Raw genomic sequence first — 14,319 nt, 5'->3', positions numbered from 1 at the left:
AACCAGTCTTGTTATTGTTTTTGTCATCATGCTGCCTTGTGTCTTGTTTTTCCCTCGGGGGTTTTTATTAGAGGAAGTTTTCAGCAGCCTCTAATTCAGCTGCAGAAAGTTATGTCCTACGAAGGAGACCGAGAGCAAAGCTGTCAAGGTCTCAAGCTAGGAAATACAGGGGAAGCCTGTATTGGTTGAGGGAGCTTTGCTTTGAAAGTCTGATGTGCTTTGCGTGCACTGTAATTTCCTAAGGAATGCAGCAACACAGATCTGGTTTTGACTGTGCTACTAATTTACAAAGACCCTGATTAAAAGCTTCCTGAGAATTGCATAACTGTACTGTCTGTAGTGTTTTGGGACACTGATCTTTTATTTTTGTTTCTTTATACTAGTTATGTAAGGATAAGTGTTTTTAGAAAGATCTCAGAAACTTAATAAAACAATGACTCTCTGCAAATGATAGGCAAATTTTCCTGCTGCTGCTTGAGTGTCCAGTGCTAGGGTTAAGTCAAATGCCCATCAAATTCAACAGTTTAGTGAGACTTCCAGAAAGATAGTGAGCTTGAAGAAATTTGACCCAAGTCCAAAATTGTTCTGATCAAAAAAATTTTAAAGTCCTGTTGGTTTACTTGCTAGAACCTGAAGTAGCCTTGGGATCTGGCAGTTGCTCGGCAGTAATGCGTCAGCAGTAGTGCTTCCTGCACTCCTGGCCAAGTCCAGATAAATGGAAAAGCTTGTATTTTGGAAAGTTTAAACATTTCTTAAAATATTGCTCTCCTTACCTTTGAATTTGAATATCATGTGAATATATTTGAGAGAGATACTTTTGTCCCATTTTTCAGAAAGTGGGGCGGGGGGTATTGTATTTGGTGTTATCTGGACTGTGGGACATGCTTGATGGTGTTTATTTAAAATCTTCTGAAAATTGACCTAACACTGGGGTAACAGGAAGAACATTAAGAATGGGAAAATGATTTTCACTGGTTTTTCTACTGTGGATTCTTAGTGGGTCAAAATCTGATAAAGTATGGTTAGCTTATCTGACCTAAGGATGCCCAAGTTCATTTTATCTCAGTCAACTTTGTAATCTGTGTCCTTTTTTCCTTCATAAACACTCATCTCATTATTTGGGTGCCATGAATAATGTTACTTGTCTCTATTTACAGTTTTGTTTTCCCAATGCAGACTATGCCCCACACCTGTTGCTTTCCTTTGAAAAACACATCTCTCCAACATGCATGGTTTATGATGCTAACTTGCAGGCATTCTTTAATTATAAAAGGATATGTGGTGATCTGTCAAAGGACAGTTGTCTCTAAATGGATTAAAAGAAGCTTACATGGTTTAAATATGGGCTATGCCCTTCATATGCTGAAAATAGTTCAAGTTAGCTTGAGCTGGCCGCATAGTGTATTTAGTACCTATGCAGGTAACTGGTTATTTTCCTAAGCTCAGATAGTTAATTTTGCACCTCTGTGTATGTGGGATGTAAAGAATAGGGAAAAAACCCTCAGAGAAGTAAGTGAACTGACAAGTCTCGTTAGATAAATTGTTCCCAAGCTTCAGCCCACAGGAAAAAATGAGACACTGATTGAATAAAACCTGTCCTCTGCCATGCAAGTTCTCAGCTGTTGAGAATCAAAATTTTAGTGTCCTGACTCATCAGCTTTTGCCACCTTCCTCTAGTAAACAGTAAAATGTGAATAAATTAATGATTGGCTGTTTGGAAAATAAATGTCTTCTTGTAACAGTATAAGAAAGATGCGGTGTTTGGTAATGCTGGGAAGAGCAGGCAGATTTTCAGGTATAAAGTATTTTCTAGAGGTCTGAAAAACTGCTAAATACAAATTGAGTAACACCACTGTGAGTTAAACTAGATATGTATCTGTTGCACCACCTCATGTAAAAGTAAGCAGTAGCTGCAGAGTTGAGTGTCCAAGTAAAAGCTGAATTTCACAGCTGCACTGTTTTAATGGCTTTTTTCCACACAATTTTTAAAAATAATTACTGCCTTTGATAAATTCCAGGATATTGTCAGTAGAAAGTCATGTCTGTGGCACAAAACCCTATGAGGTAATAAAAACACATACTGTGCCTGTCAAATATTACTCACTTCAGCTATGAGGCAAGATGAAAGTAATGTTTGCAGCATTGTGACAGATCTCAACAGGCTTTGTGATGATCAGATGTTTTCCATCAGTGATTAGCTGCCCACAAAAGCAACTTAATTCATATGCTGTAAGTGTGGTGTGACTGTTACCCCTTAAGTATTTTGAGCTGAGAAGGATGAAAGGTATTTTTTTTTTCAAAAACTAGATGGTGAGAAAGGAAAACTTCATAGTTAGCGATATAGTTGGAGTCAGATGAGCTTATTAATTTTTCTCTTCTTGCATGGCTGTTGCAAATAGCAGAAGAATAGCAGGATTTTGCTTTATGCACCTTCACTTAATAATTGGTTCCTTGGCCAATTTATTGACTGCCAGAATTAACTGCTCAAGGTCTCTGCTGCTTTTCAGTCTTTCTTGCTTAGCTTTTGCAGAAAACAAAATAATTTCCAGCAGCAGCTCAGTGTGTGTATTTGACTTCTCTTTCCCTTGAAGGCATGGTAAGACCTGTTGGCCAGGTTAACTTGAGGTCTTGATACACAGTTGAAAGGAAAGGAAAATATAAGAAAACTACCAAACTGAAGTTGTTAGATATCTAGAACTAGAGCAGACAGCTGTGTTGAGACATAAATAGCTTTTCTCAGCATGTTAGACCTGTAATACATGCTGCTAAGCCAATTATCTTAAAAATATATAACCATATAAACAATACATGGAAATGATAAAGTGCAAGAAAAGTAAGGGTCTGTAGTGGAAAAGTTAACAGCTTCTGGCAAGTGTGTGCTCATTAAATCGATACAGTAATAATTCTGGCATGTGCTTTATAGTGCTTCAGCTCTGTTATCCACAGCCAGTGCTACCTGTGTTGGTTTTCCCTTTGGGGATGGCCTGTGGAGCCCCCCCCCCAAACATCTGCTGCAGTGAGGACTCATTCAGGTACGTACTGGTGTTATGTTAGGTCACTGGTTGGAGACAGGAATGACAGAACTCTCTGAGGATCTTGCGACAAACACCTCCGTTTATTGTTCGGTGCTCCCTTTTACAGGGGGTTCAAAATTCCTGTGCTTGGACAACTGATTGGCTGGGGGTCCTCCGTTTGGGTTCAAATCTATCTTAGCATTGCTCACCTAAGGACTTGTTTATTTATTTTCTGTAACGAACTGGGCTTAGCCAAATTGGATTTAAGACCAGATTTATCTGTCCAGCTACAGACCAGCTGGCTGCAGAGTCCCTGTAGTGAAGAGGCCCCTGACAGCCACTTTGCCAGTCAGATCCTGTGCTTGTGCACCTTGAGGACGAGTATTCATCCCTTGCTTCTGGGGTGACATGGAAGGGAAGAGAGGGGTGTCTTGAGAGGCTGACAGGGAAAGAAAATTGGCTGGTTTGCTGGTGGGTCCCACTGAGAAGTCAGACAAAAGCTTAATGATATTCATGACCTTAATGGGAAATAATTGAACCCATAGTGTGTACTATTAAAATGAACATGAGTTTATTCTCTAATAATTTTATTAGTTTATTCTCTAATAATGAACATGAGTCTATTCTAAATAGATTTATCATCATGTTTCTTTATTGATGGCTATTGCCATGTCCCTGGCTTTTCTGGAGCAGTCCCAAGCTCAGTGTTTTCCCAACAGCCATGCAGTTGTGGTAGGCTTTCTTCATGTCTGCATATTGTAGTTAGGATGATGCAGAGCTTGAAACACCACAGATGGAAATTCAGAAGCTGAATTATTAGGTTGCTCATATTGTTCCTTGTATCACCTGAAGTCAGGAAGAAGCAGGACATGGTAGGGCAGCTGGCATTTTTCCAGATTTCGGGACAATACTTTTGGAGTCTGGGTGGGTGACACCACTTCCCATGGTGCTGACCTAGTGAAGGACAGGGCTCTTCTTTGCTGTTGCTGCCTGACACCTCAGAAACAGTTTTCATCCCGTATGGTTAACTACACTTCCACTGTCCTTCTCAGACTTCCTGGAAGTAATAAATGGGTGAGCTGCTTTGTAGAGGAGAGATGTGCTTAATTCCCAGAAGAAGTAAAATATAAACTAACAGCTCTCTAAATTGCCAGGTTCTTCATATGAGAAAAAATGCTCATTCCCACACACACGCTTAAGGGAAAAAAATAAAAACCAAATAAGGACATGTTGAGGATTGGGGAGCTGTTTGTGGTGAATTTCCAGTTAAAATAGATATGACTACATTTTTGAGTTTATTTGGGCTATGTTTTAAACAAAGGAGGTAATTTAAACATTAGTCACCATATTGTGGAAAGCACTAGAAAAAATAATTCAGTGCTTAGTTTTGAGTTTTTTAAATTATTACTGAGATTTGATGACAGACTGAAGTCAATGTGAAGCTGAGGCCTTTTTTTTTTTAAGGGTTTTGGAGGACTGACTAGATCTATGAGTTATTTAGACCTATGCTTTTCTTTAAGATGTCTGTTTTTAAAAGGTAGCTTGCTATGTTAAAATTACTATCTAATAAGCACTGATAAAGAAAATCGAATGTGTAAATTATAGTTTCTTAGAAAACCAGATGTAATTGTTTTATCTTGTCACTTGCACTTAGCTGTTATGTCAATACAATTGCTTAGCAAGACAGCTTTAGGAAGGCTTAAAGAAAAGAAAAATATAGTTATAGCAAGGCATAACTGATAAAAATTATCTTGATTATTTAGACATGCTGAGCTACCACTTGTATCTAGGCTGCTTTATGACTTTTCTAAGACAACTGGAAGTAATCTGCCATACAGGATTGTAGGGCATCAGCCATACTTGGTACCGGGGATGCTTTACCTGTTCAGGCTTTAATCAGCGGAGTCATGGACAGGTGTGTACAGATGTGCCCTCCTAGTCAGGGCTAACCATAACATAGGAACTCCAGACTGACAAACTTTCTGCCTTCCTGGAAGCAAAAACCATGTTTTTAAAAGCCTCTGACAGAAGGTAAGTGAGATAAATTCTGTGGTATTTTTTCCTTAGCTTTTTGTTTGGTTTTTGGTTTTGCTGTAATAGAATAAAATATTATCTGCCTACACTTAAATTCTCTTTACAAATGTATTGGTAGGGTTGCCACAGACCACAGGAATGAGACTATGAGGAGTAGTTGTCTTTGGGAGGTCTTAAAAACAGCTAAACCTTTGTGGGTAGGAATACCAAAGAAGAGGGCAGCTTTTTTCTTTCCTAAAATATCAGCACTGTTTATTTTAACACATAATGATGAAATCACAAACCTTGTTTAAAATTAAAAGGAGAGACCTAAATTTGATTTGGCCAACTATCAAGCAGCCGGAAAAGCAAGAATATATTTTTTCTTTTACCTGACCTAGTGCTTCGTTGTACCCTGGTGTGCTTGGGGAGGCACACTGTGAGGATGTGAAGTATTCTATAGTGTAAACCAGATGTAAAAGGCTGTCACACATTCTATTAATTTACCCCCTTTTAAACTTACTGAAAGTGTAACTTGAGAGTGACTCACAAACTATCTCTGTTCCAGTGCCCAACTACCCTCTGGGTGCAGCACTGAAATTTCCGCTGTTTTATTGTAATTAATACTATTTGTCATAATTCGGTATGTTCAACTAAATGTAAGCTGGCATAATAAACTAGAACAAAGAGAATGACTGATGAAATAAAATGTTGACAGCCATCTCTTAGCAACCACAATGGCCAGAGTACAGATTTGAAAACATTGCTGTTTCTTAAGGCAAAAAGGAAAGAAATATTTTTTTTTTTTGCAGTGACTGCAACAGATTCCAATTTTCATTGAGTTCTACTTAATGATGATTTTGCTGCCTCTGCTTTTCCTTGTGTTGGGCTGTACACCAAGGTTTGCAATCTCCAGGCCACAGATGCTTGCTCTGGCAAGATTGCTGAAGTGCTGATGTGCCAAGGGATGTTGCCTGGGGCAGTGTGTGCTTCTATAAAACTGTGGGAAACACGCTTGTATGTTTTTGTATTAATGTATGCAAGGAGACCATTTCTGAAGGTGTGTAAGTTGCAACAAGAAGCTTAACAATTTTCCTGTTCTTTTATTGTTATGAGCCAGAGCAAATTTGGTAAGAAATTAATTATGTCTGTGATGGAGAAGGGGCTTATGTTTAAGGAAGAAAATAAATATATTTGTATTGTTCCTTTTTCTGCACTTTAAATTATGTCTACATTTGTTTTTATTCAGATAACCCCCAGTGAAAGTCGTGGCTTTGTTAAATGGCTATGTTAAATGCTTTCTGCTTGTCATCTTTGTTCCACGAGTTTGCTAATTTACAGAAAGCGAATTTATTTAGCTTTTTCCCCTGTCACTTGAAGTAAAATTAAGCTAACCAACAGAACTGCAGACTACGATGGCAAGACCATGAACAATTCGGGTTTTCAGAAGGGAGATCTGACCAGTGGCTTTTCAGGGATGTAGCATCTGCTGCCAAAACTTGTCTCCTGATGATTCACTAGCTAGGAAAAAGGAGTTAGTTTTGAAAATTGGAAGGGCAGGATGCAAGACAGGAAGGGAATCCTTCCTCTTTTGTATCCTTCTGTTAGAAAGGTTCAGTTCAGAACAACAAATAAAGTTCGGAGGAAGTTTTCCATCATTGACTTCATTTGGTGGACTTGGCAGTGTTAGGTTTCTGACTTGGTTCAATCTTAAAGACCTTTTTCAACCTGGATGATTCTATTAGTCACTGAAGGTGTTGCACCTTCTTGTTGTATTTCTCTACAAGAGTTTGAACAGTCCTTCTGGTTACAGAAATATGAAAACAGCAAACACAGCAGCTATATTAGTACCAGAGTTGTGTGTTCCCCTTGTTTATAGAAGGGCTTATATAAACTCAGGTACCTTCCTGTGACTTCCCCATTGAGTTTTTAATCTGCTTTTTAAGTTATGGGTACATTACAGTCCCTTGACTAAGGGGGTTTAAATGGATGGGGGATGATGGGGCCTTAAATGGAGATCAGAAGAGACAGCTCTGACATGTCCTTTGGATTCTAGGTTTCATGAAGGTTTAGAGGTTTAGTGGCTGAGGGTTTGCTTCTGTAATGTTGATTATTGAGATAACAGTGTTGCCATTGATCAGTCATTGGAGGCGGTGTATCAAATTGTACTCACTGCAGAAGCATGAAAAACTGTAGTTTTCAGCTTTAATGATGTGGTTTTCCACTTACTGCTAACTATAGAAGGGTTCTGTCAATTGCTTGTCTTTTTTTTTTTACTGGCTGAAATTCTTAGAAAATTAATGCATAATGGGGGAATTTAAAGAATGAATAGTTTTTGCTGGGGCTACTGCTTACAGTGAAGAGTGGACTAATTCGTTTCCTAATAAGGCTGCTCTGGAAGTTGGAATGTTTTGAATTACATTAAATGTCATGAAAGTATTCATCAGAGAGGGCTGTCTTGTGGTATGTTTAGACAGCAAATTTGATCATGTTTGGTCAAAATGAGCTGTTTACACAAGCTAAATATAGCTGCTTTTCCCCCCCATCCTTCCAATAAAAAATGAATGACTTTGATATGGAAGCCGTGCAAAAAATTTATGCACTTTTCAGTACTAATTTGTCAGTAAGCAATGACTGCAGCTGCTGTTTTTGTTGTTTATAATAATTCTTATGAAGTTTGATACAGTAATCATTTGCCAAGGTCTTTTGTGTGAGTTGTTTATAACAAGGCTAAATACTGAGCTCTTATGTCTTTGCTTTGTTTGTATGTTATTGAAAGTATTACATAAACTAATATGCTGAACTGCTAGTTTTAAATCATTCAGAAAATACCATGCTTCAAGCCATCATGCTTTTTCTATTAAGTAGTAACAGGGCAAGTGTATAATCTCATTCTGAAAAATTTATCATGAGTTATTAATACATTCAATGGGACCAAACCTGCATGAAATCCTAATATGTTTAATTGCTAGGTGGCAAGTGAAGTGCTAACAGCTAAGGAATATGCATGATTCTGTGGTTTAATTACTTTTTGGCTGTGCAATTTGGTGGTATCTATGAAAATGTTGTGGGAAATAGCCCTGAAGGAAGAATTTTCTTAAATGTGTGTGTTGGATGCGTTTTGCTTTTCAACTTGAAGTGTGCATTTCCTTTTGTACTGTCTTGTCTAACCACCGTGCATTTTTCACATTATGATCTTAGTGGCTCAATTTGCTGGGTGAGCATTTTCCTTTTACAATATGGGATAAATCACAGATTTTTTTTAGTCTGATTATGGTCTGAAGTCAACAAGGCCAAGTTAAACTGTTTTAAGTATGTCTGGGGCACACAAATTTATGTCCTTGGTTCAAGTTTGTTTGTCAGGAAAATGTTATGTTGTCTGTCTGTTTGAAAGGAACATCATGAGCAGTTTGGTTATCAAGCTTTTTTTTTTTCCCCACCCTGTTTTTTTTTTTCTTTTTTTTTTTTTTTTCTTTTTGTGTGATATTTTTGAGGATGAATTTTGAAAATTTTGTCTTTCAGTTGTCTGGTAGTAGTGGCATGAAATCATTCTTGCTCAGTACTGTGTTGATGAGTATAGAGGCAATGTCATCCATTGCAAACTCAAATTTTATTATTTTGTAAAAAACAAAGAAAAATAAATACTTTCCTTTTATGTGACTTAAACAGAAGTCCAGCATTAGCAAAGAGAAGTTTTTTTTTCCTCAAGTGTGAAATATGGTAATTGGCTTGAATAATCAGTATCTTCCTAATTCTTCCTGTTGGTCCAGCTTAATAGATACATAAAACATTTGAAGTTACTGTAGTAAAAATGAACAAGTGTACCTAAGGTAGAGATGGTCTTAAAAAAGAAAGAAATGTTTCCATATGTATTGGCATTATTTTCTCCCTTCTTGTTGCTTTTGTTGCTGCAAATTGACAACTCTGCAATTAGGAGTGATTAATGATGCACCCCAGCGCTGTGGAGGGCCAGAGGTCAGGCTTTCATAGGCTGCACACTCTGTGGGAAAGGGGAGAAGGGACCTGTTCCCCAGAGCAGACAAAACCCTCTCTCTAAGAATTGCTGTTGATGTGGACATAATGTGTGTCAGCAGCCATGCACAAGTGGGGAAGGCCAAGTGCAGAACATCATCTTCTCATGCTATGCAATTTTTCCATTATTTTTTTCCTCCTTCTTTTAATTTTTTTTCCATCTTGTCAGCATGGCATCTGGGTTATATATATTTTCCTTTTTTGTAAGGTAGATACTGAACCTGCATTAGGATTCCTGTTGCTGGGATTCAATGAGCCTGAGGGCCAAATGACTTTGAGGGAAGGAATAAAAATTGTGAACAAAATTGTTAAGGGAAAAAAAAAAAAAGAGGACAGAATGGAAAATTAAAAAAGAGTTGATAAAGGGAACTAATATGCCTAATTCAATTTTAGCTATCCATGCTTTTCTGAAAAGATGGTTTATACAGCAGAAGTGGCTTTAAATTTGTGGCCTCTGTTAGCTGATTTCCAGTTAAATGAGCCTTTTTGCCTCCCTAGCAAATTGTCTTTTGGAAATGAGAACCCAGCTGTAGGTTTTCCAAACCTTATTCAGAAGATGTGTTGGAAATATGACACAAATGTGTCAAAAAGCCAGTTTTCTATGAGAACAGCATGAAAGCACTCACATGTACCAGCACCAATGTTTGCAAACAAAATGTTACTGTACCAGATTTTTTTGCTGGTTTTTTTTTTTTTTAATTTTAGTGTATGTGTGTGTATTTTTGCATATAAGTATATGCAAATCTGAAAAAAAAAACCGATTGAATGAGATGCTTTTTACCTGTAACACATTGCTATTTAAATTTAGATATAACAAAATCTGTCAATTCTTTATCTACTTAATCCTTTTCATTGCCATACTTCCTTTCCTTCCCACCACCCCACAGTAGTTTCAATGTGCACATTGTCTGGGAGAAATTTTTTTGCCATTACTGTAGAATTGCAGTGACATTAACCTTATTTTTGAAAACCAAAGACTGTGTAAAAACTTTCTGTATTATTTAACTTGCCAAGTTCTTTGGGAGGATTTGTGTTATTCTAAAAGGAAGTGTTCTGTTTTAGGCCTGTATATCATCAATGCACTATTTAAAATATAAATAGTGATAGATTGATAAATTGGCAAGAGCTGTGGAATTATGTGACAGTTTCTTGTGAAAGAATGAAAAACAGAAAGCAGATTGGATTTGAAGTCTCTGAACTGATGATGTAGAATTATGATTTATAAATCTAATAGTACTTAATGCTAGACTTCCTAACATTGTATCTGGACAAATTAATTCAGTTCAGTTTTGTCTTTTCGTTATATTAACAACAGTGTTGTTGATTTAACTTGAAAACTTCTTGTTTCCTATAGAGGAAACAAAATAAAATATTTTATGTATGTATGGGTGGATGTGGTGAGTGGAACAGTGAAATACTTAAACATTAAAGAATTAATTTTTTACAATTATGTTTGTTTTTCTTTTCCAGAGTGTCTTCTATACAAAAACCTGATCATTTTCATGTGACAAAGGTATGTTCATCATCAGAACCAAGAAATGTAGCATGTGGCACTAACTGTTACCCATCTGTCAAAACCCTGTTGTGGATAAGCACTGGCATTCAGACTTTCAGAATAACATGCTTGTTTTCCATGCATTACGTTAAGAGTATTGCAGTATTTGGATCTTTGATTACTTTCCCCCCGCCCTAAAAAAGGATAGAGAGACCTGGAAATGATTATCAAAAAGAAAAAAAAAAAAAAAAAAAAAAGGTGAATCAATGTTATTCTCCAACTCCTGGAACCTTTTTTTTTAAGACATTGCTGGTGTTTTCCCTCTGTACCTAAGAGAAAAACAAGCAGGTAGAGTTATTTTGGCAATGATTTTTAAATTTTTTGGTGAGGATTTGTTTATTTTAATGGACACTTAAATCTTTCCTGGTATTTCAGAGGAGATTATCCAAATATTACAATTTCAGAGAGCAAGTCCCCTCACTTTCCTTAAAGCCCTGGAGAATTATTTGTTCTTGAGTTCTTCTAATTTTTTCTTCTATGCAACAGTTTCAAAACCCTCTTGCTGATAAAAATGCTGTTTGCAAACTTGAAAATACTTATAAATAGTCTGTATTTGAAAAGCCTCTTCAGTGGACATAATTAATGTGTAGTATATTACTGTTCTGCTGACCATGACCTTTAAAGGCCACAGTTTGGGAACAACAATGTTAAAACATAGTTCCCAGAACAAACACCCAAGCAAACAAGAAAATGAGATTTCTTGAGAATTATCTGACATGGGTATGTGGAGACATTGGGGAGTATCAATGTGCTCTCATTCTGCTCTTAAAGGTCTTAGTGACAGATCAGTGTGTGAACATTTGCACATTCCATTTGTGTGTGAGGAACGTGCATATCTCAAATTGGGTTTGAGACATGGAATGTGGATTTTTTTACAAAGCTGTTTTTTTCCACACTACTTACCCGGTGGGTTTTGCAACAGAGTGGTTTTTCAGTTTCTTGTGAGTTTGATTTGTGGAGTGTCTGTTTTGGATATGCCAAGAGGAGCTAGCATTGTGGAATTTCATATTGATTGTGCACATTGGGATTATTCCCTCTCCTAAAATGCACAGCTCAGGTTGTTTTCCCATACATTTCATGGCTGCGCTCTCTTGGTAAAGCTTGCTTCTGTGCTTCACGCCAAGTGGATCATCTCCCCCAAGAACAGCTAAAATCCCTGCTGAGGAATGTGCATGCGTTTGGCGTGGTTTTGTGTGTTTCTGTTTTGTTTTTCATCCCACATAGGCAGAACCTACCGAAGTAGTTAAGCCTGTGCCCATTGCCTCTGCTGTTGCACCCAAAGTCACTGCCACAGCCAGTGTGGCTTTCAATAAGACACCGAGGCCGTTTGGAGCTGTAACCTCCTCCAAGGTCACCTCCATCCCATCACCGTCCTCCGCCTTCACGCCAGCGCAGGCGTCGGCCGCGTCCCCGTGTGCCGTGCCCGGAGTGCATGCTAACGCCAAGCCTAACGCTGAGCCGTGGCCGCCTGTGCTGGGCGCTCCTAAACCTGCAGTTCCTGTCCCACGGCAGCACGGTGCCGCCCCGAGCGCCTTGGCCGCCGACGGCGCCCAGGACGCAGCCGAGGGGCCGCGACGAGGAGGCAGAGAGAACCAGGGGGAGAGTAAACAGCAAAATGGGTAGGTGGGATTTTGTTTTTGCTGTGAGGGTCTTTCCTCACAGGAAAAAAGCCGGGCTTGTTTGAGGGCTGAGGAAAACACAGCTTGGAGGAGTTGTTTACTCCTCAGAAGTCAATCTCTCAAAAATTATTTTAATAGTGGTGCTTCAAAGGGCCCCAGCTAGACTTTTGGTGATGGTTTTTCTCACGAGTGACACATCAGTTTATAGAGTGTCACAGCTAAATTGAACAAGGACCATGGAACGCTTTACATGACGTGTTCTATCACCACGTTCTGGACCTTACAACAAGCCTGGTATTAATTTCAATGTCCAATCTCACTGTGTATTTTGACACCCAATACAGTGACTGAAAGCAGCAGGCACTCAAAAATGCAGAGCAGTCTGTCAAGAAGGGTAAGTGGGTGCTGTGATGGCTGGGAATGAGACTCTGTGGAAGAACAACCATGACCCTGGCAAAAGCAGTGGAAAAAGGCCCCAGAAGAGAGGCAAAGGGATAGATGTTTCATTCATTCTTGCACAACACAGGAGAAACTTTAAGATATTTTCTAGGAAGCTGATGGAGTTAAGCAGATTTTTTTGTGGTGCTGTAATATAAATACCTCAACTTTAGATTTTACATTCACCCTAAACAAGCAATGCAGATTTAAAATATGAGTAATTTCCTTATTCAAATAATTGTTTATGTTGAAGTGGGCATCAGAGACTGAACATTTAAGGGGCTGTAGGAGACATAAAAGGCTTTATCTAGTGTAGCATCTAGACTAGTAAACAATATATTAGTAAACTAAACTGAGCCCAGCAGCAGTTGTGGGAACTCAGACCTGCTGCAGGATTTTGCCTGGGAATGCCTTGGACTCTCCCAGAAATTCCTGGGCAGAGTTTGGGAGCTGTAGTGTCTCAGGGACTGGTTCCCAGCGCCTGCTGTGCTGGGGGAAGAGGAGGAGGCTGGGCATGAGCAGTTCCATGCCAGTTGGCCTCTGGACCAGCAGTTGAATTAAATAATAAAAAGGGCAGGAGGGGAACGGTAGGTTTCTCTTCAGGTTTAAGAATTTGAAACCTGGGATTAAAAGCTAAAAGCTGTGGTTACTGTTTCCCATCCCACAAAAGAAAGGGACTGGAAGAAGAGGCCTTGTGCCTCTCTTCTCTGATAGTCAGTATAGAAAATATGTGAAGAACCCTACAGAAAGGTAAACATCCATGCCAACTAAAATACTGAATAAATTGCAGTTTCAGTTGAGTTTCTTATGGAGTAAAAAAACCTACTTCTTTAGGTACTTATTCCCTTTATGTTGTAGTATGAATATTTTCCATGTGTGCACTCATAATGCAGCCCGTATGCATTTTATATTGCACTGTAGCCATGGTAACTTCCAGCCCTTTCTTAAACAGATGATGGCAGGAATCCACTCTGCAAAAAGTGGGTTGAAATTGAGAGATCCCAAGGACTTGCTCACTGCTGGTGCAGTTGTTGAATACACTTTGGCAAACTCTCTCTTATCTTTCCAGGAATACTGTTTTAGCAAATAACTGTGTAAGGAGTATTCAAAAGCAGCAATTAGCACTGAAAAAGAGGAACAATAGCAACAAAATTAGGTCTCCTGGAAGGAAGTGCTGCAGGCACAGAGTAAGCACTTTGCAATCAAGATAGGATGACTGGGTGAGCACTGCTATGTGCCCTACCTTACTTAGAGGATGAATAATACCATCAAAGAGGATGAATAATCGCAGCTGAGAGGTGAAGAAATCCCTGTCTCACTGTCAGCCTTGCAGATCTAGTTTAGAAGAGTTTGAAAACATTTCAGAGTTGTAAAAACCTGCTTGTAGTCCTTCTTACAATATTGTGTTTGGGCTGCCTAAATGGCCTGCAGTCCTAAAGCAAAAACAAAACAAAAGAAAGCAGACAAACCCACCAGGGTGGTTATATTGGTCTGCTGCTACACTACTTAATTTTACCTAGAAAAGTTAAATTTCTACAATGATGCTTGGATATCTCCCAATTGAAAATGCTATCCGTGACATCTACAAAATATCACAAACATTGCAGTTTAGAATAACTGATCAGTCTGAAATGAATTCCATTTTGCT

At 38.5% G+C, this 14,319-nt stretch overlaps 1 protein-coding gene across 10 annotated transcripts in view; it reads left to right on the top strand.

Moving 5' to 3' along the window:
• Positions 1-14,319, top strand: part of PDLIM5 (PDZ and LIM domain 5) — a 126,551-nt gene that overhangs the window by 59,523 nt on the left and 52,709 nt on the right. For 6 of the 10 annotated variants that reach the window (XM_068187545.1, XM_068187547.1, XM_068187552.1 and 3 more), the window contains exons 4-5: positions 10,530-10,572; positions 11,839-12,233. In XM_068187545.1, the coding sequence (XP_068043646.1) occupies positions 10,530-10,572; positions 11,839-12,233 (438 nt within the window). The remainder of the gene's footprint in view (positions 1-10,529; positions 10,573-11,838; positions 12,234-14,319) is intronic. The other 4 variants (XM_068187549.1, XM_068187548.1, XM_068187551.1 and 1 more) reach the window with 1 other exon arrangement.

The sequence above is a fragment of the Anomalospiza imberbis genome, chromosome 4 (assembly GCF_031753505.1).
Source record: "Anomalospiza imberbis isolate Cuckoo-Finch-1a 21T00152 chromosome 4, ASM3175350v1, whole genome shotgun sequence".
Classification (NCBI taxonomy): Eukaryota; Metazoa; Chordata; class Aves; order Passeriformes; family Viduidae; genus Anomalospiza; species Anomalospiza imberbis.
This window is presented reverse-complemented; position numbering and strand designations above follow the sequence as displayed.